Below are 27571 nucleotides of genomic sequence, written 5' to 3'. Positions count from 1 at the left end.
CAACTGCAGCACAGAATTGCACTGTTATGTAATAGTGCAACCTTTACCTATAATCCACAATCTCTGACTCTAATATGAAACTAATGAGAACAATCCATGTTTATTTCAAAGCAATAATTTAGAAGTCATAATCAGAAATTCCCTGCTATAAAAATACTTAAAACTCTAATACCATTAAAAATTGTAGAGCAAGATAGTCCTCATAGCCAACTGATAAATAAACGACACTATGTACAAACTCTTTCGATATCATGCTAATTTTGTTATAGATATCAAACTACAGATGCACACAGACTTAATACAGACGTAGGATCTTCATTTGAGCCAGGTTGCTACAGCAGGAAAATAATCCTGCAACAAATGTGAATTATTATGTGGATTATAATTCATGGACATTTTTGTAGGGGTTGCTACATTTTTTGTTAGGGCAAATCAAGTCTGAAATGTCAAAGAGGTAATGACAAACTTGAGAATCCTTTCAAAAACTCCAATACAATACTGTGCAGGAAAATCCTCAGCAACAAAAGAGTGATCAAACTAGAAAAGTGCATTTTCTGAAGAAAATGTGATGTGCATGCTAGCTGGTGAAGGATTGATTTGATTGATACGATAGCATGAACATGTGAAAGTTGGTTTGGTGTCTCTAGCTTGAACAGTTCAAGAGTTATGGTTGGTAGGTTATTTTATGTAAATGTATGCAAATGTCCATAGTTATAGTTAAAAAATAAAGAAATAATTGAAGTTAGGATAGCCTGAACATGTGAATGTTTGTTTGGTGCCTATAGCTTGAACAGTTGAGAAGTTACTTTTGGTGAGTTATTTTATGCAAATGTGTGCAAATGTGTGTCGTTATGAAAGTTTTCAAGAATTGCAAGTTAGGATAGCCTGAACATCTAAATGTTGCTTCAGTATTTCTAGCTTGAACAGATTAAGACGTACTGTTGGGGAGTTATTTTATGAACATTTATTCAGTCATAGTTGATACATGTGTTAAAGAATTTGAAGTTAGGATAGCCTGAACATGTGAAAGTAGGTTTAGTGTCTCTAGCTTGAATGGCTGAAGAGTTATGTAAATGAATGCACATATATATATAGTTATATTTGATACAAGTTTTTTTTGTGTGTGTTTTTTGTTGTTGTTGAATTTGACCCCATTTTGTCCCCAATTTCGTGGTATTCAATTGTTTTAGTAGCTACTATCTTGTCTCATCGCTACAACTCCGGTACGGGCTCGAGAGAGACGAAGGTTGAAAGTCATGCGACCTCCGATACAGAACCCAACCAAGCCGCACTGCTTCTTAACACAGCGCGCATCCAACCCGGAAGCCAGCCGCACCAATGTATCGGAGGAAACACCGTGCACCTGGCAACCTTGGTTAGCGTGCACTGCGCCCGGCCCGCCACAGGAGTCGCTGGTGCATGATGAGACAAGGATATCCCTACTGGCCAAGCCCTCCCTAACCCGGACGACGCTAGGCCAATTGTGCGTCGCCCCACGGACCTCCCGGTCGCGGCCGGTTATGACAGAGCCTGGGTGTGAACCCAGAGTCTCTGATTGATACAAGTTTTTAAGTATCTGAAATTAGGATAGACCAAACATCTGGACGTTGGTTTGGTGCCTCTAGATGAAATGGTTCAAGAGTTACTGTCAGTGGGTTATTTTATGCAAACGTATGCACATTTATATAGTTATAGTTGATTACGATTTGAAAGAATGTGAAGATACAATAGCCTGAACATATGACAGTTGGTTTAGTGTCTCTAACTTGTACTGTTCAAGAGTTACTGTTGGTGAGTTATTTTATGCTAATTTATGCAAACGTTTATTGTTCTAGTTGATTAAAGTTTTAGAGAATCTGAAATTAGAATCATCTGGAAATGTGAAAGTTGGTTTGGTGTCTCCAGCTTGAACGTTTCAAGAGTTATTGTTGGTGAGTTATTTTATGCTAATGGTGGCCAGTATGTTGGGGCAGTCTGCACATTGGGACGTTGGATTCATGTTAATAGCTTAAGTTGTTTAAGCGTCTGAGAGAACAGAATAAATTAAATTATAATAATGATATGAGTATGTAAGAAATCTAGAGTTGTGTATTGCTTTGCATGCGCACCTAACTAAGATCCTACATCTGTAGATCCAATTTATGATCTATATTATTTTCTAAAACCCTAATAATAATAATGATAACGCTCATAAATAATTTATAAATATTGTATCATAGGCTTTATTGCTATTCTAGACAGACTGTGCATTTACTGAACATATACTCAATAAAATAGCTCAAATGCATCTCACAACAGAACTGTACAGATTTACAGTAACGGGTTAAGGGGACCCCCATGGATGTTACCTCTCACTACCTACATCCACACTTTGCCACCTTCATCTCCTCGTACGGGTGTCGTATAGTGATGACACCATTCTCCTGGTACATGACCGTGATGGGGTCGAGTTTTGTGGGAACGCAACACGCCATGTTGGCTTTTTTGGGGTTCTTGAGATTGACCAGGGTCTGGATGAGGGCGTGTTTGGAAGGGGTCATGTCGTCAGTCAGGGGGTAGTAACACACTCCTCTACACTCAAAGGCGTCATACTCAGGGGGCGCTACGATCCACTGGTCCCAGCCGATGTCTTTGAAGTTGACTCGCATGGAGGTCCGTCGGCAGTAGTTGGTGTCCGCCTGCCTCTTCCGCCTGGGGTGTAGGTCCACGGGGATCTCATTGTAGTCGGTCCCTTGCCAGTCGCTCCCTGAGAAGAGTGTCTCTTCCTCATGAACTATCATCTCCCTCAGCTCCTTCTTGGCCTCTCTCTTCCTGCTCCCCAGGTCGTCGGAGAAGACGATCAAAGCAGCTGCCGTGTTATCCCTCACGCCCACGCCCACGCTCACGTCCAAACCTCCGCCTTTGAAAGGCCCACAGTCCCACCTGTCGACCACCACTTCAAACTCACTGGCCCGGCGGTCCGACTTGACCCAACTCTGGATGGCAGTGGTCACATCGAAAGTTTCCCAAGAGTGATGGGTCCCAATGACCTCTTTCCCATCCACAAGGTGGGCAATGGCCTTGTTTCCTTTATACTCCACTTCATAGACCTTTATGGAAGCCCCGATCCCATTGGTAGAGGTTGAGGTTGTCCTATTATCCAGCAGGGTGAACAGCCTGAGTTCTGCCATGTTGACCGCTTCGTGATTTGGGACAGTTACATTGAACAGAAGTCTGTGTTTTGACTTGGTGCCATTTTTTTCAGAGTGACTGACATCTGCAACATTGGGCAAAAGGCATATACATAGTTTCATATTTGATATCACTTATTTGTATCAACAGCCTTAGAGGCACACAGGCTTAATAAGCATACATTAATACAGTGTCTATGTATGAAAATGTTGTGATCATTGATAAAATCCCCCAAATTCATGTTTGACTTGCCTATGTACATACCTTGAACGGTGAAGCTGCGAATGACATCAGAACGAGGCATCGAGGACGTGTCGGAGGCATACTTGTTGTACAGTTCAATCATGAACGGCGGCGGGTATATCTTGCTGTGCTCCCGTGGGACATCGGATAAATTGAGTTTCCTCAGAAACTCTTCCTTCATGGTTCCCAGAAAGCTGTGTAACCTGTCCTCCTCTTCGACCAGGTCCTGCTCGGAAGTCGCAGAGAAGCCCCCGCGATCTTCACTTTGGAGGACATCGTTTAGTGGTTTGCACCGACAGGAGCCCGTGGACACCAGCAAACTCAGACACATCTGGAAGAGGAAACGCCCTGAGCACTGCATCTTCAGATCAGATCCTTCCCAATCGACACGCTTTACCTTCCCAGTTCCCACTATGTATTTAAAACTGACTTTGGGTGACAATCTGTTGAAATTGAGATTCTTCTACGCTAGGGATATAGTTCTGGGGGTCCACTCCCATGCTCTGGAGTAAACAGTAGCCTCATGTCAACCGAAATAGTAGCACGGCCATTCTTATCTCGACCATTGATGTCTTGTTTTAGGCTTTGTTATCGTTAGAGGGCTTGAAGTTAATGAAGATTCTGTAAACATTTGCAGACACACTGCGATAATGAGAGAGACGCTGGAAATTGTGGGGCTACTGACAAACACTTTACTAAATTCTTCCCTCTTGCTTCCCACATGCGGGTCAAAGCTCAGGCCAACGGAAATCAAAATGTATATGTTCGGAAAGGCAGTGAAATACATATCAGGGCTGGGGAGTAACTGATGCACATGTAATCTGAATATTTAAAAAACTGCAACTGTAATGAATTAAATTACCAGCTACAATATTGTAATCAGATTACAGATACTTTTGAAACACTAGATTATTGCTTCTTGGATTACTACTGAATTTAGAAAGGATGTTTGCAATAAAAATAAATGACACCTTTCTGTTTTCTCAATGACATTCATTTCAGAAATGACAAAATAGGTGCAAGTTTAAGTTGGCTCCATCTGAGCGCGTCTGGGCACAAGTCAGAAACCACTATAATGATCCTTTTTGTCTTATTTTAATGCCTCGTAAGGGGAAAGTAATCTAAAAGTAATCTGATTATGTTACTGAGGTTGGGTAATCCCAAAGTTATATTACCGATTACAATTTTGGACCAGGAACTAGTAATTGTAACGGATTACATTTAGAAAGAAACCTACCCAACCCTGTACATAGTAAGACTTGTTTATCTTTCAGAAACAATATAGATATCATACTTGTTCAACAGAGAAAACAGTAACAAATGTACTTTTCAATTTTAGTTACAGGTTAAATTGGTAGCACTGAATGAATCACGCTGCATCATTCTATGTTGGGTAGAACACCTTCTTCATCACCAGTGTGTCATACAGGGGCTAGGATCCAGTGTCGTCGTGGGGGGTACATCAGAGGCAAATGTGTCTGAGGACGTTGGCCTGAGTCAGGGGCACTCCTCCCACCCCTCCCTAAAAACAGAGTGAAGACCATTGAAATATCCTCTGACATACATTTCCCAATGCATTGGAAATGAAGGGACTTTCTTAACCTGTCTGAAATGAGTAACACATTACTATCTCCGAAACATTCCTGGAGCAGCCTTTAATTCTAATATTAGCCTATTGACTAAAACTGTAAGTATGTAGGATGCTCTTTTATGTATCATCATAGGATGATGATACACAGAGGATGATGATAGGATGATGATACACAAAGAGGACTCAGGCCAACATCATCCTAAAATGATTACAACGCCACACAATCTTCCATGTTTTTCATTATACAAACTATACTTTATGTTCTATTCAGTTTATTTCCATTTAAGTTTACAGTCAATCTGGGCAATATTTTGGCAATTTTAAGCAGAAACGATAAAAAACGGACATATTCACAACTCAATTACAGTTTCTCTCAATGGCTTTGGCTCAATTCTCGAACGAGAATTATATTTTTCAAAACAAATCTCTGAACAATTACTTTCTTGTTCACACCAGATTTGAATTTCCTTTTCATTTAAGCAAATTGCACGTGTTTTGGCACGTGTGCAAAAGAGTAAGTACAATTGTCTACAATTTGCACAATAACTACATGCACATGGCTGATCAAAACTGACGAGTTGATTCTCAGTGAAACTGTCATACTCTTCACAACTTCTAAGCATTCTTTCATCGTGTGAGCCATCACGTGCCAAATGATCCATTTGAATGATCAAAATCTGTCAGACGTACATGTATATCCCATAAATATCTATGACATGGAACGTTTGTGATGTCTGCTTAATTGGAAAAGGACCTGCCAGGCCAACAAGAGGGACAGGATGTCCACCAAGAAGGTGGGAACTTGTAGTGTTACGTACTGTGAGGAGGTACAATTGATTGTTTTTTTTACAGAACTACCATTTTGTGTCAAATTTTCTGTTCACTGTGTATGACTTTACATGTAAGAAATATGTCAAAATGGACATGCAAATGTGAATTCTCGGTTTACATGTAACACATTGCTACAATTGTTTTTTTATACTGTATACATACAAATGTACAGTATTGACTTTTCCCAGTAAACTTTTATCTACTGTTGAAGTCGGTATCTAAAAAGCTCAGTGTGATACACAATAGCATTCAGCTAGACAAAACTGACATTATTGTATAGGATATTAAGGAGTCAGTGTCTACAAAAAAAGTAGAACAAAACTGAAATGTGTGTATAACAAACATTTCCATGGTTGACTGTCATGGTGAACAAACATCTAAACATTTTGACCAGTATGGCTCACACGATGGCAACATTTTTATTTATTTCGGTGGCATTGGCCAATTCACTGACACAGTAATTAGGTTTTGAAGCATGAATGAAACGTTTTGGGTGAGTTACTACATTTTTGCAGAGGTGAAATAGAGTTGTGATGTCCCGTAAAACAGTTGTGACAATTGTACTTACAGTTTAGAGAATGTTCAGACGGTTTCAGAAAATGAGCCAAAGCGATTGAGAAAAACTGTAATGGGGAAATAGAAGTTACATAGCACAATATTCTCAACACCTTTGTGGTAGTTTTACATGAATCACCTGTACATACAGTATGATGTTGAAAATGTCAGATGTAATAATTGTGCACTAGTGGTGCATTGTTTCATCAATAACATCAAAACAATAAATCTCAGGTCCACATCTTCAAAAATGGCAATTTTGTAACTATTTTCTATTTCAAAACAGCAGGGGGCAGCAATGTGCTGCGTATCTCCCTTTTCTTTGAAAATGATGACAGCGGATCCCTAATTCAAACTAATGCAACCATTACATTTGATATTCCACAGTACCTATAAGATGACCACAGTATGCATACAGTCAGAAAACGATATGGAATTATTTATTAAAATAGTACAATCTCTCATGCATTAACCATTTATTTTAGCAGATTATTTCAAACACCTAGTGAACACTACATAAACGACAGGCAAAGCATAGTTTAGGATTCCATCAATTATTTACACAAAAAAGTCCCATTTAGTTGTATTAGTTACAAGATTATTTACAGAGGTTGAGCTTCTGAGTCTGGTGCCGTAGGAAGACTTGAGTCCAATAGTCTAAGTGCAGTATATGGCAATAGGGTCCAGTATTTGAGTTACTCTGGAGTCTGGGTATAGATCAAGAGCCAGCTCTGGATGGCTGAAGGCTTGGAACTGACAGTTAGTCAAACAGTCCCCAAATCACCTACAGTCGAGCTGCTGAATGACAGAGGAAATCCTGTGTGAATCACACTCATCGGAGGGTCAGACATAGCGTTCTCTGCATCCCACCACCCGTAAAACCCTTATCTATAATCCATATCTCCCTCCATGGCGAGTTCATCCATTGTAGTCTCATCCAAAGATGTATTTCTTTTTGTACTCTATTGACTGAATGTCTCTCCTGCTCCACTCTGTCTGATTCATTGTCTTCTTTTTTATGCATTTATGCATTGAGGCTCTTTCCCGGGTGGTTCTACCGGCAGCCACAGGTCTCCACAGACATGTTGGGGTAAACCTTCAGCACCATGTTCCGGCTGGGGTCCAGGAAGAGAACACTCAGAGAGCTCATCCTGTCTGGAACACAGCAGGGCTCCGGAATGCCGGGAACGATTCCCACCGCCCTCACAATGCTCTGGATGGTGGCGTGGTTCGAGGGCCGGAGAACCTGGGAGCCAGAGAGGGAAAGAAGCTGGAGTTGAGAGGGATTCTCTTTCACAAGGAAACATGAGGATGACATGACATTTGTCAGGCATGTATTTAATACAGCATACCCTGTATGCAGTATCATCGGATGAATTAAATCCATTTCAAGCATATTTTCAAGACAGTGGTACATTTTATTGACGAAATAAATACTACACAACACACTGAAGTAAAACACTACACTAACTTACCTTTTGAATAGGAAATCTGCAGGTGCCTGCACAGTAGTAGGCATCAAAGGCTTTCGGGGCTAACACCCACTCGCTCCAGCCGATGTCTGCAAAGTCCACTCTCAGGTAGCGTCGGGCGCAGACCCTGGGCTCACTCCACTGTCTCCTGCGAGCCTTTTTCATGGTCCTCTCATCAAAGCTCAGCACCTGGGGCTTATTCAAGCCGTCACTGCTGTCCTGGCCTTGCTTTCGCCCATGTTTCATTGAGGGCTTAATCTTGGGAGCAAAATAAGTGCTCTCCCATAGTTCATGGTTCTTCAGGGTGTGAAACTGGACTTCAGGCAGGTCATTGTTCTGTATTTGGTCCAGGGGGGACACTGCTTCTCTTTTCAGCCTGGAGGCTGGAGGAGATGCATTGGGGGACCGGGTGGGCTCCTCGCCTGAAGGGAAAGGCCCGTACCTCTGCAGGGTCATGGCCACGCTGTTGGGCTCAGATATGGACATGTCATTGGCATACACCAGGACGTATGGTAGGCTGGCTGGAGAGAGGCGCTCCTGGTTCCTCTGGGGCCTCACCCCGAAGTCAAACTCTGCAGAGATGAGGAGCTCTCCCAGGACGTGGGCCTCTTTGACTACGCCGGAGACTTCCCTTGTCTGCCAGGACCCTCTCTTGGGAGGGGGCAGGGTGATGTTGCCCAACGAGGAGGCAAAGGCAGAGTTCGGGGACGTTCCTCTGAAGAGGAGCTGGGACGGGGGAAGCTGCTGGAGGCGACAGGAAGCGTTTCGGGAGCGCCGGCAGATCCAGGGCCGGTGGCGGGGACGCTGGTCCAGGAAGTGGAATGTGGCGGACAGGATGACCTCCGACCCCTGGATGGTCGACAGGTTGAAATGGAACCACACGCTGTTCGCGGAGACTCCTGCAAAGAAAAGAAAGACATGATCATGTGTGTCGACAGCATTTTTAATTCTACACATTCTTTTTCAACATGTGGCCTACTTTCCACAGCTTTTCTGCAACCACAATGTCATAAAAGCCACAAATTATTATCTGTGGGTGAAATATCATCACATACAATAGGCTACAGTGCAATCATTATGGCATGATTACACTGATTGTGATACACACTATTTTGACTACCATAAACAATATTCTTAATGTCAATGTCATCCCTTGACTCCCACTAATGTTTGAAAAATAAAAATGGCCCCTGAATATGTCTCAGCCATATGGAAATGCTTAGGAGAGCACGGAATAGAGTTGTCTGTGTGCCTTTAATAGTGTCTGAGTGAGTGTCATAATAGCCTCTTGTCTAACATCTCATAGTAACAGTAGCCCACACTCTCTGATCACAGTGAGCCTATACCAAAACGGTGACAGGGCATGGGAGTGCTTATATAAAACGCATACAATAGCCCAACTTAATTATTATTAACTTTTTGTTCTTGCAAAATTATGTTTATGTCACTTTGTGTGGTTCCAAGGCTAGTCTAGCTGCTGCGTTCAAAGTACCCTGCCTACAGCTGTCAGCAGCCCACCACGTTCATATTAAGTGTGATATTCTGGTATCATGCAGTAAAATATGAACATGTAGGAGAACACTCACTTGGAATAGCTTTAAAACTTCTCACGGTATTTCCGTCTCGATAACGGTGAGGCTCCTTACTGTACTTTTCATAGAGTTTGAACATATTGATTGAGACCATGTCCCGCGATGCGGTTTCGCGCGCGGAGGAGTGATCCGTAGCCTGTTCGATATTGCTGCCGTGCTGCGTCATGTCGGATGGCTCCACGGATGAAACTTCCCCAATACTGGAATTTAAAAATAATAACAAATGCACCAGATGCAATAATATCTTTGCCATATTTTCGATTCAAAACGCGTTATTCCATCAAGTTAGGTCTTTCTTTAGTATTTGAATGTGACGAAATGTGAGAAAAGCCGTCCTCAGTTTGATCGGCAGTGCAATTCCAGGATGCGCTTGATTGGTGTTATCCTTTTACTCATATGTAGATTGGCGTTAAGTGTTTAAAAAAGGTAAATCGTATGTCAGGCACACTTCACAGCTTATAGCTCCACACTTGTTTAATACTACTAGAGAGACCAGGGGAAAGCCTACGGCTTTAGCAGTGACAGACGGTGACGCTTTGGAGCGCTCAACCAACGAGAGTCAAGCCCACTAATCTTCCCCATTGTAGAATCAGAATCTACTTTACGCGTAAGAGAACGAATGGTGCTCGTTTCATAAAGTTAGACCAAAGCTACATCAATGTCTGCAAGGGGGGGTCTCTTTCTCAGGTACCAAGGCAAACCAGCGACCCAGGACCCCCATCATACGTTAGCGGAAAACAAAAAAAGGTTTTCACATGTCTTGTCTTATCATCAGGTGAATGATAATGTCAAAGAGAAGTAATCGACATTTTAAAATGAGTAGATTTGGTATAGTTTTTTATTTTTTATTTTGATCTCCTCACATTATGATTGGAAGAGGATGTGTAAACTCTAACATAGTTTATTAGATAGAAAGGTAATCTGCATGGTTAAAGGCCCAGTACAGTCAAAAAACGTGATTTCATGTGTTTTATATATATAGTCCCACACTATGAGGTTGGGATAATAATGTGAAATTGTGAAAATTATGATAATGCCCTTTTAGTGTAAGAGCTATTTGAAAACCAACTGCAATTTCAGCCTGTTTTGGTGGGATTGAGTTTTTACCTTCCATGGCATAAATGAGTTAATAGACCAATAAGAAAAAGAGTTCAACACCTATTGGTCAATAACAGCAAATGTTTCGTTTTCCCCTCCCCACTCCCAGATAGTCCTTGCAAGCTTCTTGCTTGAGAAATTGCTGTTTGCTAAAGAAGCTATTTTTGTTTTCATTTGAATTGAAAACAATCACAGAAAGGTTATTCCTTGTTACCCAGAAATGATTTGCGATTGAGGTAAAAACGGATGCATTGGACCTTTAAACACATGGCTAGACAGTAAGCAACTTGTCTGTCAGCCCTGCATTAAAGGCCAACTCTGCCTATGCCTGGAGTTTAAAGTGGTTTAGAGTCCAGAACATTGAAAGTATGACAACAGGAATTCTGATTTAATTGTTGAGTTTTTTGCATGTCGATTTTTTTTGGGGGGGCATCTCTTTTTCTTTCATTGAAAAGGTTTCCATACATCATGGGGCAAATATAAAGCATTTGTTACACTCTAGTCTAAACCTAACTTTGACCGTGTAAACAGTCTATTTCCTTCCCTTTTCGATAACCCTAAGCATGACGATCACATAATGACTAGGGTACAGGGCACTCCCTTTGTAGTCCAGAGTTGCATGAAGAATTGATGTTTCGGTGGTTGGCTGATATGTTAAAATATGTCTCTGTTCCTGGTCTCTCCAGCCAACCATGTGATTTTAAGACATTTTTAGAGGTACTCTTGTTTTTCTTCCATGTCATTCTTTCATGGCCCCTTGGTCAGAGGGGCCTGCTGGAGCCTCCTGGGTTCCTGAGGTCTTGATGTCTAGTTAACAGCAAGACAATGCGGACCCTGTGAGAGAGGTGGTGACAGCCTGGCTACTGGGGTCAGTGAGCCATTAAAATACCTTCTACTGGCCCGACGGGAATCACTGGGGCCTTTCACACCACGCTTTACATGGTCCTGCAACAGCACTAAAGGCCCCTGCTCCTGAAGCCCTTACTAAAGCCATGATTGTCTTAAGCCTATCAGTACATAGCCGAAGCAAGATCGTATCAGCCTCAGCCGTCATGATGTGAGGAAATCATGGTAGACCCTTCCCATTACCAGAGAGCCACCCATTATTATTTTATATGAGTCAGAGTCCCAATATCAATTGATTATTGTTGTCTCACTCGAAACTCTTGTATTCCTTAGCTGGTCATCATTTCAGACATAGCCTATCAGCAGAGGCAGAGCATTTTTAAATCAGTACAACAGACACTGCACAAGGCCAATGGACCCTCACACATAAGACCATTTAAGAAATGCCATCCTATATGACATCATGCATGCATGAATCACCTCTGGTAGAGAGATGAAATAGGGGGAGAGAAGAATATGCTCTCATTCACAGAATATCTGCCTGGGGCGCTCATCAAGGAGTAAAAGACAGCGAGTCCACCATGTTGCTTTTGGCCAGACACCAATCTCCCCTTGACTTGTTTTCTTACTGCTGGCTTGGACTAAATGACCACTCTGACTGATTTGGTCATGGATGTCCGAGGGCCATGAAAACCCCTCCATTACCCATCTGATCCCTGCCAAGATGTCCGTGTGTGATCACACAGCCCCTCACCAGACTGGGTCCTCTGCCATACCTCCCTCATTGAGACACAGAGAGAGAATAGTTTACATCAATGTCCTCCTTCTGAGAAAAACAGACAGGAAGACAGACAGCCTCCTCTTCCAGAGAGATATCCGGGAACATCTACTGCATTTGCATCACAGTGTACATAGCCATCAACGCCAACAGAAGATGGAATGTCTCCTGGAAAGGAAATGTTATGACAAATTTATGGCCCAAATCCCAGCAAATTTCTGGATTTATGGGTAGATGTGACATCCGAGTGGGGTTGGCGTAGTTTATCCTCCCCACTCTCCACCTGGGCTGTTAGCTGACAGAATCATCACATCAGGGTGTATTTCTGCAGGCCTTGTCTCATCCAGCCAGTCCTCTCAGAAATCTTAGTTTTGAATAGAGGCCTGACCCAGTTCCATGACCTGTCAGAACTCAGCATGAAAAGTGAGTCATTTATCATTGGAGTTCAGACATTTAGGTTGAGTAACAACTCTCAGCAGTGCGAGCAGCCCTGTGTTATTTCTGGAAAAAAAACTATATATATATTTTTCTCCAAGATACAAAATTTGACTTGTTTTCTGTCCACTTAGGAATGTTAGCAAGGTTATCTTTGCCTCAAAGTTATCTTTGCCTTCATTCTTCTCAGGAATAATTGACTGTAGATGGGGGGAAATCCCTAAGCACAAAGGCAGAGAAAGAAACCATACTCTTGAATCAAAATTACATCCACTCATTAGGTGGTTTTTATTTCTAAATCTCATTTTTCTAGTCCCCAAGTTATCTTTATGCCTTGATATACAGTCTGCACTGCAGTATATTTGCCAAAACACAACTAGTAAAATAAAAACACGAACACTAACACAATTGACCCCATGAACCTCATTGCAACGTCATACTGTACACACAATCATTTGAGATGTGTCATTCTCTTTTACTGATGACGATACGCCAAGTTATTATCAAGTGATGATCACTTTCCTGAACATGGACTCATTGCTTTGGTTACTTAAAGCATGTTTTAATTGACTTGTTAGTGATTCCTCATGTGAGATGCCTATCTGAAAACAAGCAAGCCTGATGTGTTTGGGCACTTTTGAAAAATGGACCATGATATTGAGTTACAACCATTATTCACATTCGGAAGCTTCTGTTTGGAAGACACGTTGAGTTTGGCTAAGAAACAGCTGCCTGGTCCCTCTTGTTTATGCCTGCGACGAGTCGGCGAAAGCACGATTGGTTACAGAGCGTTGTATTCCATCCACGTGGTCATCAATCACTTCAAGGGCTCCCAAACATGAAGGCCATTTTCCCATCATCATTCAGTCGGTGAGACTGTTACAATCCACGTTACTGCACCAAACGGATTGACGACTGGCACCGCTCTCTCGCCTCCCGTCCGCACCCTTTCGTTCGACTGTATATAAATCACCCCATAATGCCGTGATTTTGGCCCTGCGCAATTATGATGCGATTTGCCCTTAAACCCCTTTTTCATGATACAGTAGGTCAGTGCTCAGACACACGCGATTTGGATATAGTGTGTAATTTACCAGCCAGATTAAAAATTGTGCCTCCCTCCTCTCCCCTCCACCCCCTTTTCTTTCATGAGAGAGAATGGAATTATCTTGGTGTATTTCAGACGTACTTTTCTGGCCAAGGATATTGTTTTCCTTGGCCTCACACAGTAAGTCTGCTATTATGGTCCTTTTTCATGTCTATAAATGGATTATTTTCGTGGATCCAAACGGGAATGCTTGATTTTAGCCGGGATTTAAGAGGATACTGTACTCTGTTAGGGGCCCGGATTTGCTACCCGTATTCTCATAGTGCTTCACTTTGAACAATTATTATGGTATTTGCCAAATTGTTCAGAGATGCACCTCCAAAGCTCTGGAGAAAATAACATTTAGCTGAGGTCTGGTGACCTACAGGGGAGATGAGAAATGTTAGCTTAGTGTAGATATCCTGTTCTTTAGAGAGGGAGAGAGAAAGAAAGAAAGACAAAAGAGAGCAATAAATGGAAAGAAAAAGATAGTTGAAGAGAGACACATTAAACATAATATGGAACGAATCCGAGGGAAAGAATGAGAGAGAACACCCACACCAACTAACCAGCCAGCCAGCCCAGCCCAGCCAGCCCAGCCAGCCCAGCCCAGCCAGCCCAGCCCAGCCAGCCAGCCAGCCAGCCAGCCAGCCAGCCCAGCCCAGCCAACCCAGCCCAGCCAGCCAGCCCAGTCCAGCCCAGCCAGCCAGGTCACCTTTGATACAAGTCAGTATTCAACGTCTATCCATGTCTGGAAATGACATGGAAACCGGCTACTAGAGGTAAGAGTAAGTGCTGTTACCTTCCTGGTGGCCAAGGTTGCACATTCGAATCCAGTGATAGAAAGTTGTTTTTGAGATTTTTGTTTTCATCCTACCCCAAACCTTAATCTTTACCATAACCTTTCGGAGTTAATGCTTAACCTTACGATTTCGGGGGTTGATGCCTAAACTTAACCCACACTTTAAAAATGCAGAGTTAATGCCTAAACATGACCTTAAACGCTTTGAAATTTGACGTTTGGAGCAACTTCAAAATGTGACATTTGAGAAACATGGATGAACGTCTAATTCTGACGTGAGACTGTGAGAGCTAGTTAGCCAGCCAGCCAGCTGCAGCCCTGCTCTGCTCTGTGTGCCTGTTACTGACATGATTTCCCCTCTGACAGCTGTGAGTGCTGGGCCCCCTGCACCAGGGCAGCTTTGATCTCTGCCTCTCTGTCACTCAACGTTAGTTACCCTTCAGGATGGAGACAGTCTCTCTCCCACTGCCCCAACTCTCCACACACTGAGCATTCTGCAGCCAGATTCGGCTACTGCTGCAAGTCTATTATTGTTAATACCACTGACATTGTTCATGTGATTTGAGTATTGAGTCCATTGGTCATTGGTCATGTAGTTTTTAACTGTATCCCAAGCAGATATGTCTTACTTAGTGACTCTTTGGAACATGTTCCTTGAATGTGTGACGAAGGTCTGACTGTGTGTTGGGAACACTCACATTTGGGTGCACACTTGAGTGAGTTGAGTGTCAAGGTACAGTAGCATCATTTGGTGAAAGATGGACTGAAAAGCTTTCAGCTGCGTTTTGCATTGGTTATGGTAAGGTAGCCATCCATTGGAACCAACTGGTGGCTTTACTTCTAAGGGAACCAATTAACTCCCAGTCTCAGTGACTCAACCGAAAACTCACATATGTACACACAACAAAACTCTTGTCAACCGGCCAACATTTACTGTACTGGGGCTAATTTCAGGTTTCGTCTGAAACCTTATTTCTCTAATTACAGCCTCCGCAGAGCATGCTCTCGCTACATTGCCAGGAACGATCATCTAGTCCCAATATGAACCTTTGACATTGGATATCTTGAACACATAATGAGCAAGGTTGATTGCGGCATTCAACAGAAAAACCCCACACCTCACAAACCACTTTGTTTTAACTCCCCTGTCTCTCTTTTGGTCTATGTTGAGTGAAGTCAGTCAGAAAGACTGAGCCAATCACTCAGATATTCAATTCCACTTCATGAAATTGCCTTGGGAGGTAGGGGACTCAATTGCAATGTGTCATTTCAATTAACTTCAATGTCTTTCATGTCACGAGCAGGAAACAAAGAAGTTTGTGAAATGGTTGGCTTCCATTTAACAACATTTAACTGGACTTCTACTGTATATGATTTAACCATCAACATATGTTTACTTCTTCCAATGCGGGGGGGCCCTTTACTGTAACTGAAGAATGTGTTTTTCAGATCAACCATCAAATCTAACCCTCTTGGTGTGAAAAGCACCTCACAAAAGCGCATAGTGCTTTGACAGCATTGGGGCGGGTGGTTGGGTATTAGGGGGCGGGGCTATAGATTGTATGGACGGCAGTAATCCCATTGGCTCTGCGACGCAGCAGGGGAAGCATTGCCTGGATTTAAAACGTTGTTGAGAACGTTTAAAAAAAAAAAGGTAACCTAGAACAAATATTGTTAGAGAAAGTCCCATGTGAGACAATAAGCCTTCACTGTGTGGCCTCCTCCCACCCATGTCACACTGTTTACTTCTGGTGTGACATCATTCTCTGTGGGTCGTCCCTTTAGTCCAGGTTCGGACAAAAGAAAATAGGAGATTTTGTTACGAATCCGTTGAATCAACTTACAGTATATAATTGTGTATATATATATACACAAGTATATATATATATTTTGTATGTATATGTATATATATTTTGTTTATTCATCCCATACCACGTTTGGTTGGCACTGAAAGACTCTCATACAAGTGGTTGGGGTTTACTAAAGAGAGCAGCAGATCTGAAAAGAGAGGAAGGTGTTTACTAGAAGTATGTCGAAGTGAAGTAACTCAGTATAACAAATGTAAAAAGTTTCAGGCATACAAATAAACAAACATGTGGACACCTACAATATGTAGTACTGCATTTTGTTTTCAAGCACGTTGCAATTATTACTCGATAATTGATGTTATTAGAAACTGTACTGTACCTGGTACCGTAGAGACAATCTGTTCCTGCTTTAATTCAAAGCCCAGCCTCAGAGCTCGGTAGTAGTGGAAGCGATTACACAGACTGAAATACATCAGTAGGCTGACCCATGACACACACTGTGTGTCTCCACGGCACATCTCTCACCAGCGTTCACCTCCAGCGTCTAGACACATTCAATACATTCTCCTTCTACCTGCCTGCACTTCAATGAGGCCTTTTGAATCCGGGGGCCAATAAAAGCACACACACACACACACAGCCAGGTTGGGGAGAAGGGAGAGGGGAATGAAGGGGAGGTTGGGGGGGGGGATCTGGCGGTTGAACTCTGCAGCCTCCGGATATTCAGATCCAGATTCATTGGGTCAGTAAAATACAGTCCTCAACAGGATAAATGGAGCTTCAACCCTCAACAGATATGTTAGATTATCACTACCAGACGACGGGGTTCGAGTTCGCAATGTCAGTGTTTGTAATTCAAACTGCTTGAGTTATGATGAAGTATCTCTGGACTGTTTCCACATGGTTGATTTTCTCTTTCTGTCGGTTGATTTAATGTTGATATGTGATATTTATATTCTTGTGCTTTTGACGTCTTTAGTGATTTCGAGGAACAGCAGGGGAACCCACCTACACCCCCCCCCCCAAAAAAAGAATGGATTAATTGAGTAACCTAGTTTTTTCACTGAGATTAGTGTGTGTCCTAATTGCACCATGCGATCAAGTTAATAGATGATACGGGCCAAGCCGAACAAATCTCCGTCCCCAGAACGGAACATGCACCGCTTTATTTCATCATGAAATTTTTATGCATGGAAAAATAACACGCTGGAAACCCAAGTGCTCAATGTAGGAAAAAAAAGCTAAACAAAAGGCTTCTGTTGTTACTAAATCAATGTTCATTTGCGACTTGGCAGCCCCTGCTTTAAGGAAGCCTGTGGTAAAAGGGTATTTCTTTCACATTGCTATCTGATGTCCTGGGTGTATTTTGTGTGATCATCTGGCATGGCTTTGTAGATTGGAAATCAAGCCGGAATTACTTTCTTGAAAGATGTCATTACATACAGTACCGGTCAAAAGTTTGGACACCCACTCGTTCAAGGGTTTGTATTTATTTGTACTATTTTCTACATTGTACAATTAGTGAAGACATCAAAACTATGAAATAACACATATGGACTCATGTAGTAACAAAACAAGTGGTCAACAGATCTAAATATACAGTGGGGCAAAAAAAGTATTTAGTCAGCCACCAATTGTGCAAGTTCTCCCACTTAAAAATATGAGAGAGGCGTGTAATTTTCATCATAGGTACACTTCAACTATGACAGACAAAATCAGTTTGAAAAAATCCAGAAAATCACATTGTAGGAATTTTTATGAATGTATTTGCAAATTATGGTGGAAAATAAGTATTTGGTCAATATCAAAAGTTTATCTCAATACTTTGTTATATACCCTTTGTTGGCAATGACAGAGGTCAAATGTTTTCCGTAAGTCTTCACAAGGTTTTCACACACTGTTGCTGGTATTTTGGCCCATTCCTCCTTGCAGATCTCCTCTAGAGCAGTGATGTTTTGGCGCTGTTGCTGGGCAACAAGTACTTTCAACCCCCTCCAAAGATTTTCTATGGGGTTGAGATCTGGATACTGGCTAGGCCACTCCAGGACCTTGAAATGCTTCTTACGAAACCACGCCTTCGTTGCCCGGGCGGTGTGTTTGGGATCATTGTCATGCTGAAAGACCCAGCCACGTTTCATCTTCAATGCCCTTGCTGATGGAAGGAGTCCCTGGCGGCGTAGTGTGTTACTGATGGTAGGCTTTGTTACTTTGGTCCCAGCTCTCTGCAGGTCATTCATTAGGTCCCCCCCGTGTGGTTCTGGGAGTTTTGCTTACCGCTATTGTGATAATTTTGACCTCACAGGGTTAGATCTTGCGTGGAGCCCCAGATCGAGGGAGATTATCAGTGGTCTTGTATGTCTTCCATTTCCTAATAATTGCTCTCACAGTTGATTTCTTCAAACCAAGCTGCTTACCTAATTGCAGATTCAGTCTTCCCAGCCTGGTGCAGGTCTACAATTTTGTTTCTGGTGTCCTTTGACAGGTCTTTGGTCTTGACCATAGTGGAGTTTGGAGTGTGACTGTTTGAGGTTGTGGACAGGTGTCTTTTATACTGATAACAAGTTCAAACAGGTGCCATTAATACAGGTAACGAGTGGAGGACAGAGGAGCCTCTTAAAGAAGAAGTTACAGGTCTGTGAGAGCCAGAAATCTTGCTTGTTTGTAGGTGACCAAATACTTATTTTCCACCATAATTTGCAAATAAATTCATTAAAAATCCTACAATGTGATTTTCTGGATTTTTTTCCTCATTTTATCTGTCATAGTTGAAGTGTACCTATGATCAAAATTGCAGGCCTCTCTCATCTTTTTAAGTGGGAGAACTTGCACAATTGGTGGCTGACTTAATACTTTTTTTGCCCCACTGTATTTTATATTTGAGATTCTTCAAAGTAGCCACCCTTTGCCTCTCGATGACAGCTTTGCACACTCTTGGCATTCTCTCAACCAGCTTCATGAGGTAGTCTCCTGGAATGCATTTCAAATAACAGGTGTGCCTTCATTCGTGGAATTTCTTTCCTTCTTAATGCATTTGAGCCCAAATTTGAGATTTTTGGTTTTTGAGTGGGTGAACGGATTATCTCCTTATGTGTGGTTCCCACTGTGAAGCAAGGAGGAGGAGATGTGATGGTGTGGGGGAGCTTTGCTGGTGACACTGTCTGTGATTTATTTTGAGTTCAAGGCACACTTAACCAGCATGGCTACCACAGCATTCTGCAGCGATACACCATCCCATCTGGTTTGTGCTTAGTGGGACTATAATTTGTTTTTCAACAGGACAATTACCCAGCACACCTCCAAGCTGTGTAAGGGCTATTTGACCAAGAAGGAGAGTGATGGAGTGCTGCATCAGATGACCTGGCCTCCACAATCACCTGACCTCAACCCAATTTAGATGGTTTGGGATGAGTTGGACTGCAGAGTGAAGGAAAAGCAGCCAACAAGTGCTCAGCATATGTGGGAACTCCTTCAAGACTGTTGGAAGAACATTCGTCATGAAGCTGGTTGAGAGAATGCCAAGAGTGTGCAAAGCTGTTGTCAAGGCAAAGGGTGGCTACTTTGAAAAATCTATATATGAAATATATTTAGATATGTTGAACACTTTTTTGGTTACTACATGATTCCATATGTGTTATTTCATAGTTTTTTTAAAATATATTCCCTATTATCAAACAATGTAGAAAACAGTAAAAAAAATCAAGACAAACCCTTGAATGAATAGGTGTGTCCAAACTTTTGACTGGTACTGTATGTCTAACAGTAGATTTCTGTGTATCCAATTGCAAAAATAACAGTGAAGCATAGTTAAACCTTTGTCTAGCAGTTACTACATCTGAAATTCCGCCTCTGAATCTAAATCTAAGCACAGATGAACTGGTCAGTGAGAGAGGGAGAAAGAGAGAAGGAGAAAGAGAGAGGCAGAGAAAATGGTACACTTCAAAAGAAAGGCATTCCTGCCTATTCTCTCAGCTTCTAAAATTAAATGAAAAATTCCAGCCTTCGGTGTTGATAAAGACAATGTTTTTCTAAGACTTGCTGTGTTGAGCTGCTTTATGTTTGTCTCTGTGGCAACAGGCCCATTTGAGGCTGTAAGGCTAAGCTATTAGAAACAGGCGAAGACACAGAAACCAGGCCGTTTAGGGTTCGGAGTGAATACATCATGCAGGCACATCTGACATGGTGTTGATGACTCCATGTGACTTGTTAACTGGTCCTGAACGTCCTGAAAGTCACCTGAGCACTATTACAGGCTATTACTGTAACTGTGCGTGCATGAAACCAGGCCTTGACTTGATACCATGAGCAATCTGAGAGGCACCACATTTGTCATCATTTGGTCTGACATTAATATGTATAAATGCATCACTGACATGTGTTCCCTGTCTGAACTCTGACCCTGTCTGTGTAGTGTACAATTACTGTATATTTATGTGTTGTGTGTGTGTGTGTGTGTGTGTGTGTGTGTGTGTGTGTGTGTGTGTGTGTGTGTGTGTGTGTGTGTGTGTGTGTGTGTGTGTGTGTGTGAGAGAGAGAGAGAGAGAGAGAGAGAGAGAGAGAGAGAGAGAGAGAGAGAGAGAGAGAGAGAGAGAGAGAGAGAGAGAGAGAGAGAGAGAGAGAGAGAAACATATATATATATAGACAGAGTAGAAGAGAGAGACATTAGGGTGCTATGGGTTTATCGAGTAGTCCAACAGGAGGAAATAGGACTTTTCTGGCACATCAGATAATCGACTTATTATTGAGGTACTGTATTTCATGCAACTCAAGATCAAATAAAACATGGCTGCCTTACATTGTGTCAGCATGCCATCCTTGCAAAGGCCCTAACATAAAATCAACAACAAGTGAATGGAAAGTGTTTTCTCGGGAACGAGACAGAGTGTCATTGTTCCATTAGGGCAATTTGGAAATCAAACTTATCTTGTTCAGTTAGTGTAAATGTGAGCATTCTCAATTCAGTCTGAAAGGTCCCACTGGGCAAAGATGTCAATTCAACATCTATTCCACTTTGGTTGAACGTAATTCCATTCAAATGATATGGAAACAACCTTGATTCAACCATTGTGTGCCCGGTGGGGTGTTCAAATCAACTCAACAACACACACCATAGCTTATTAGCCTTCCTTCATCGGGTGGTTTCCAAAGATTTTATAGATGTCTGGATAAAGCCTAAGCAAACTCATGGGTTGTAAAATAAGACCTCAATGTGTGCTTGTTTGTGTTCGCTGTGCATGTGCGCTTGAACGTGTGTGCTTGTATACGTAGTTCTTAAAAAAGGAAAACGTTTCTGGCTCTAGACCTGCATTTCCTTGAACACTCAACATCAATGACAAGTGAAACCAAGCCAAGTGAAATTAGCTGCAATTCATAGAATAAAACATTTAAAAAATTCTCGAATTGATTGAAACCTGCACTTGATTAACATCAAATAATGAGAATTGTTTTATCAACCTTATTTTTTACGAGCAACTGGTAGCTGAACAAATAACTCTCCCAGAGGGAAGGCTAGCTACATGGGCCAACCTCTGGCATAGTGAAATCTGAAAGATTACACATTCTTCAAATAGGCACATTCTTCTTTTCTCCTCTCCCCTGCAACTCTTCACGGGGTTCTTAGAGTACAAGAGAAATATCCAGTGCATTTGGAAAGTATACAGAAACCTTGACTTTTTCCACATTTTGTTACTTTACAGCCTTATTATAAAATTTATTTAATTGTTTTTCCCCCCTCTTCAATCTACACAATGACAAAGCAAAAAATATAAAATGAAGAAATATCACATTTACGTAAGTGTACTCAGTACTTTGTTGAAACACCTTTGGCAGAGATGACAGAATTATTGAGTATGATGCTACAAGCTTGGCACACCTGTATTTGGGGAGTTTCTTCCATTCTTCTATGCAGATCCTCTCAAGCTCGGTCAGGTTAGATGGTAAACGTTGCTGCACAGCTATTTTCAGGTCTCTCCAGAGATGTTAGATCGGGTTCAAGTCTGGTCTCTGGCTGGGCAACTCAAGGATATTCAGAGACTTGGCCCGAAGCAACTCCTGCATTGCCTTGGCTGTGTGCTTGGGGCCGTTGTCCTGTTGGAAGGTGAACCTTTGCCCCAGTCTGAGTTCCTGAGGGCTCTGGAGCAGGTTTTCATCAAGGATCTCTCTGTACTTTGCTCCTCTCTTCTTTTCCTCGATCCTGACTAGTCTCCCAGTCTCTGCCGCTGACAAACATCCCCACTGCGTGATGCTGCCAACACCATGCTTCACCGTAGGGATGATGATGGTTTCCTCCAGACGTGTTGCTTGGCATTCAGACCATAGTGTTCAATCTTGGTTACATCAGACCAGAGAATTTCTCGTGGTCTCAGAGTCCTTTAGGTCCCTTTTGGCAAACTCCAAGTGGCTGTCATGTGTCTTTTACTGAGAAGTGGCTGTCTGTCTGTCCACTCTACCATAAAGGCCTGATTGGTTGAGTGCTGCAGAGATGGTTGTCTATCTGGAAGGTTCTCCCATCTCCACAGAAGAACTCTGGAGATCTCTCAGTCTATCGGGTTCTTGGTCACCTCCCTGACCAAGGCCCTTCTCCCCCGATTGCACAGTTTATCTTTATCTTAACTCTTAGGAAGAGTCTTGGTGGATCCAAACTTCTTCCGTTTAAGAAGGATGGAGGCCACTGTGTTCTTGGGGACCTTTAATGCTGCAGAAATGTTTTGGTACCCTTCCCCAGATCTGTTCCTCGACACAATCCTGTCTCGAAGATCTACAGACAATTCCTTCAACCTCATGGCTTGGTTGTTGCTGTCAACTGTGGGACCTTATATAGACAGGTGTGTGCCTTTCCAAATCATGTCCAGTGAATTGAATTTGCCACAGGTGGACTCCAATCAAGTTGTAGAAACATCTCAAGGATGATCAATGGAAACAAGATGTACCTGAGCTCAATTTTGAGTCTCATAGCAAAGGCTCTGAATACTTTTTTATTTATAATAAATATACAAATATTTATAGAAAACTGTTTTTGCTTCATCATTTGTAAAATGTCAAGGGGTCTGAATACTTACCTGAAAGCACTGTACTAAACCTGGTAAAATAATGATTAATAAACAACTCCAAGGGGGGCCCTATAAAATCTGTGATTTCTTTCCCCAAATGATGTTTCATATTTGACAAAATATGGGGGAAAAAGAAAACACATTTAGATTTTCGAGTGTACTTCCCATTTTTATTTTATTTTTATCTGGCCCTTAAATTGAACGTCTAGCGAGTCTATGCCAGACGAAATCGTGCCTCATTAGCTAATTGTTCTGGATGTATCCAATAAATGTCATGAGAAAACCGACTGGATCATCCTCTAGCAACCAAACCGATAGAACAAACGGAAAGCCGGCTTGGGTAGCAACACTAGATTTGTATCGAAAATCTATGTTCTGGAAGGATGAAATGGTATGAATAAACTCATCAAAATAACATTTTATATAAAATGATATCAACCACTATTTGAATTGGTTGGTAACCCGTTGTATAAAAGTGATAATGCCCTCGAAGCCGGTGTTTGGAGGATATATTGTCGTTAGGCCCTTGACGAACAACACCCAGGCCAATATATCCTCCAAACACCTGCTTCTTGGGCATTATCACTTAATAATGTGTTGGTCTGGGGATGCTTCTGTACTGTTGCTGCTCATCTCATGGTTTTCAAATAATAAATAATAGATACTGATGATATATTTACTCATGATATACTTCTGCCAGGTAAGCCTACTTTGCAGCTAACGTTTCATTGAGAAGGTTTTGGGGAAAGTATTTCTGCCTAACAACAAGATCGTTATCACATCAACTGGCTACACACACAGAGTGATCGACAAATGTGAGCACCACACAGACGGACAGGGGCAATATTGGTGGAAATGAATTGACATATAGCTCAGTTGGTAGAGCGTGGTGCTTGTAACGCCAGGGTAGTGGGTTCGATTCCCGGGACCACCCATACGTAGAATGTATGCACACATGACTGTAAGTCGCTTTGGATAAAAGTGTCTGCTAAATGGCATATATTATTATATTATTATTATATATTGTGTTCGGTTTTTTTTCTAAGCCAATAGTGGGAGCTTGCCAGGGGTGGGATAATGTCAATGCTGCGTTGTTTAAATAGTAGCAGGGAGCTTGCTGTTTCTGATCATTGTGAGATTTGTTTATGACACTTTGCGGTAGAACACGTGATAATCGCATGTAGGCTACTTTCAGAATTGTTTGGCAAGCTACTCACAGGTTGGCTGTGAGACCTGTTGGTGACCCCTGTGTTAGAATCACCTTCGGCAGCGATTACAGCTGTGAGTCTTTATGGATAATTCTCCAAGAGCTTTGTAATTGTGCAACTTTTGCCCATTGTTATTTTAAAAATTATTCAAGCTCTGTCAAATTGGTGGTTGATCGTTGCTAGACAACCATTTTCAAGCAGATCGAAGTCAAAACTGTAACTCGGCCACCTAGGAACATTCACTGTCTTCTTGGTAAGCAACTTCAGTGTAGTTTTGGCCTTCTGTTTTAAGTTATTGTCCTGCTGAAAGGTGAATTCATCTCCCAGTGTTTGGTGGAAAGCAGATTGAACAAGGTTTTCCTGTAGGATTTTGCATGCACTTAGCTCTATTCGTTTTTTTTTTCATCCTGAAAAACTCTGCAGTCCCTAACGATTACAGCCGTACCCATAACATGACGCAGCCACAAAATATGGAGAGTGGCACTCAGTAATGTGTACCACTCTTGGATTTGCCCCAAACCTGAATGAGACTTAGTATTCAGGAAAATAATTAATTGCTTTGCCACATTTTTTGCAGTATTACTTTAGCGCCTTGTTGCAAACAGGATACATTTGAAAAACACAAGTCTACTTTGACATTATGGGGTATTGTGTGTTGGCCAGTGACAATAAAATCTCAATTGAATCATTTCAAATTCAGGCTGTAAAACAACAAAATGTGGAAAATGTCAAGGGGTGTGAATACTTTCTGAAGGAACTGTATATATTTTCACACTATGAGGTTGGAATAATACTATGAAATTGTGAAAATGTTGATAATGTCCATTTAGTGGAAGAACCTTTTGAAACAACTGACTGAAATTTCAACCTGTTTTGGTGGGATGGAGTTTTGGCCTGCCTGGTGACATCACCAGGTGGTAAGTTAGTCACTAGACCAATAAGAAAGAGAGGGTTTCAAATCTCTCTGCCAATAACAGATACTTTTCTGTTTTCACCTCCCCACTAAGACCACTCCCAGACAGTCCTGGCAAAATTCTTGGTTTAGAAAGTGGTCTTTGCTTAATAAGGTATTTTGGTTTATTTTGGACCATTTTAATTGAAAACAATCAATAAGGTACATAGTTCTTACTCAGAAATGATTTGATATTGAGATAAAAATGGATGCTTCACCTTTATGGACCTTTAAGCGAAGTAGAGTGTAAACAAGCCAGATAATTATAACGTTTCTCAGTTAACTACATATCTCTTGTCCACTACCACAACAGTATTGTCCACGTTGTGATAACCACAGAAAGAAACTCAGGAACATACATGCATATATTGAAGTAAATGCCTAAACTGTGTTGATTAGCTTTACAGCAGTGCAGTAGGGAGTGTTTGGTATAGTGTGTGGCTGTATAGCTGGAACAGTGGGTCTTTGTTTGCAGACAGAATAGTGCTCCCTATGGGTTCACCACAGGATCCCAGCTCTCACAGGCACAGGGAAACTATACATTGGAGTTCCTGCCCTCCTATGAATGTTTTATTAGCTAGGGGAGTGAGTCTAAAAACCCACCCTCAACACACACGCACGCACGCACTCACACACACACACACACACACACACACACACACACACACACACACACACACACACACACACACACACACACACACACACACACACACACACACACACACACACACACACACACACACACACACACACACACACACACACACACACACACCGTCTTCAACCTTAATGAGTGGCGCCTGACCGTAGCATCTAATGCTTTAGTTGACTTGTGAGGGTGAGGGAAGGGGCGCGGGAGTTGGATAGTGAGAGGTGTGAATCATGCTTACCTCAAGCCCACTACTCTTCATTCATTGACTGAGCTATGTAATTTATGTCAATGGAGGAAGTCATTCGCTCTCACCGTGGAAATACATAGTGCTCTCACTGCTATGGAAATACAGTTGATCAAAATGAAACAAAGAGGACAAAGAGTTTTTTTGTCTCCAAACAGAGGTCTCAAATCCAAGTAATATCCCAGATGCAAGGTTAAGAACTGGAATCTCTTCATTCGTTGGCCTCTGTGCCATGGAGTATTGCTCTTGATCTGTACAGCTGTATGACTTGAGATCTTATTAAAGTGTTATAATTACTTTCCAGAGTGCTCAGCCTGGCCTCAGAGCCATGCGAAACATACATTACGTATTTCTGAGCACCTCCAGGATGTATGATACCTACTAATGGTCTAGTTACTTTAGACAGAGACTAAAGTAGGGAGGTTAGTCGGGGTGTCACGCCCTGGCCTTAGTTATCTTTGTTTTCTTTATTATTTTGGTTAGGTCAGGGTGTGACATGGGGGATTTATGTGTTTGTCTTGTCTAGGGGTGTTTATGGGGCTGATCCTGTCTAGGTAAATTGTATGTCTATGGTTGCCTAGATTGGTTCTCAATTAGAGGCAGCTGTCTATCGTTGTCTCTGATTGGGTACCATATTTAGGCAGCCATATTCTTTGGGTATTTTGTGGGTGATTGTTTCCAGTGTCAGTGTTTGTGCCACACAGTTCACGTTATTATTTTGTATTTGTGTTCATGTTGAGTTTTTTCTTATTAAAAACCATGGACACCTACCACGCTGCGTATTGGTCCGATCCTTGTTTCACCTCTTCAGAGGAAGAGGAGGAAATCTGCCGTGACACGGGGAGGATGGGCGGGCGTAATCTGCGACGTCTAGCAATCCCAAGGTTGCATGTTAATGTCGCATCTGGGACAACTGTAGCATTTTAGCTAATCCTTCCTCTAACCCTTATTCTAAACTTAACCCAATTTACGTAATCTGCTACAAATCTTAATTTGACCCTTTTCATGGCAGGAAGAAAATAACCCTACAGCAGGGGGATTTGAATGTCTGAAGACATATTTAAAATCGACTCCAGGAGGGCAGCTGGAAGAGGTGTTTGTATACAATGCAGTACTGTAACCAGTGGCATGTATTCATGGATGCCAAGGGAAGCCAG

The 27571-nt window shown here is 42.0% G+C and overlaps 2 protein-coding genes across 2 annotated transcripts; both read right to left on the bottom strand.

The window, feature by feature from the left end:
• Positions 1-1496: 1496 nt before the first annotated feature.
• On the bottom strand, positions 1497-3962 carry LOC124039988 (growth/differentiation factor 2-like). Its single transcript, XM_046356639.1, has 2 exons — positions 3436-3962; positions 1497-3256 (listed from the first exon to the last, which is right to left on the bottom strand). The coding sequence occupies exons 1-2, from the start codon at positions 3773-3775 to the stop codon at positions 2355-2357; spliced, it is 1242 nt and encodes a 413-aa protein (XP_046212595.1). The 5' UTR covers positions 3776-3962; the 3' UTR covers positions 1497-2354.
• Positions 3963-4684: 722 nt separating this feature from the next.
• LOC124039261 (growth/differentiation factor 10-like) lies at positions 4685-9922 on the bottom strand. Its single transcript, XM_046355182.1, has 3 exons — positions 9450-9922; positions 7867-8762; positions 4685-7637 (listed from the first exon to the last, which is right to left on the bottom strand). The coding sequence occupies exons 1-3, from the start codon at positions 9706-9708 to the stop codon at positions 7446-7448; spliced, it is 1347 nt and encodes a 448-aa protein (XP_046211138.1). The 5' UTR covers positions 9709-9922; the 3' UTR covers positions 4685-7445.
• Positions 9923-27571: the final 17649 nt, after the last annotated feature.

The sequence above is a fragment of the Oncorhynchus gorbuscha genome, linkage group LG07 (genome assembly GCF_021184085.1).
Source record: "Oncorhynchus gorbuscha isolate QuinsamMale2020 ecotype Even-year linkage group LG07, OgorEven_v1.0, whole genome shotgun sequence".
Classification (NCBI taxonomy): domain Eukaryota; kingdom Metazoa; phylum Chordata; class Actinopteri; order Salmoniformes; family Salmonidae; genus Oncorhynchus; species Oncorhynchus gorbuscha.
Note: the sequence above shows the minus strand (reverse complement) of the source record. Positions and strands in the feature narration are given on the sequence as shown.

Excerpts from the sequence above, each read along its gene's own strand:
- LOC124039988 (XM_046356639.1), bottom strand. The coding sequence starts at position 3,775 with ATGCAGTGCTCAGGGCGTTTCCTCTTCCAGATGTGTCTGAGTTTGCTG. Across the intron at positions 3,257-3,435 it reads TCGCAGCTTCACCGTTCAAG|ATGTCAGTCACTCTGAAAAA; the intron begins GTATGTACATAG and ends CCAATGTTGCAG.
- LOC124039261 (XM_046355182.1), bottom strand. The coding sequence starts at position 9,708 with ATGGCAAAGATATTATTGCATCTGGTGCATTTGTTATTATTTTTAAAT. Across the intron at positions 8,763-9,449 it reads AAGTTTTAAAGCTATTCCAA|GAGTCTCCGCGAACAGCGTG; the intron begins GTGAGTGTTCTC and ends TTTTCTTTGCAG. Across the intron at positions 7,638-7,866 it reads GCAGATTTCCTATTCAAAAG|GTTCTCCGGCCCTCGAACCA; the intron begins GTAAGTTAGTGT and ends TCTGGCTCCCAG.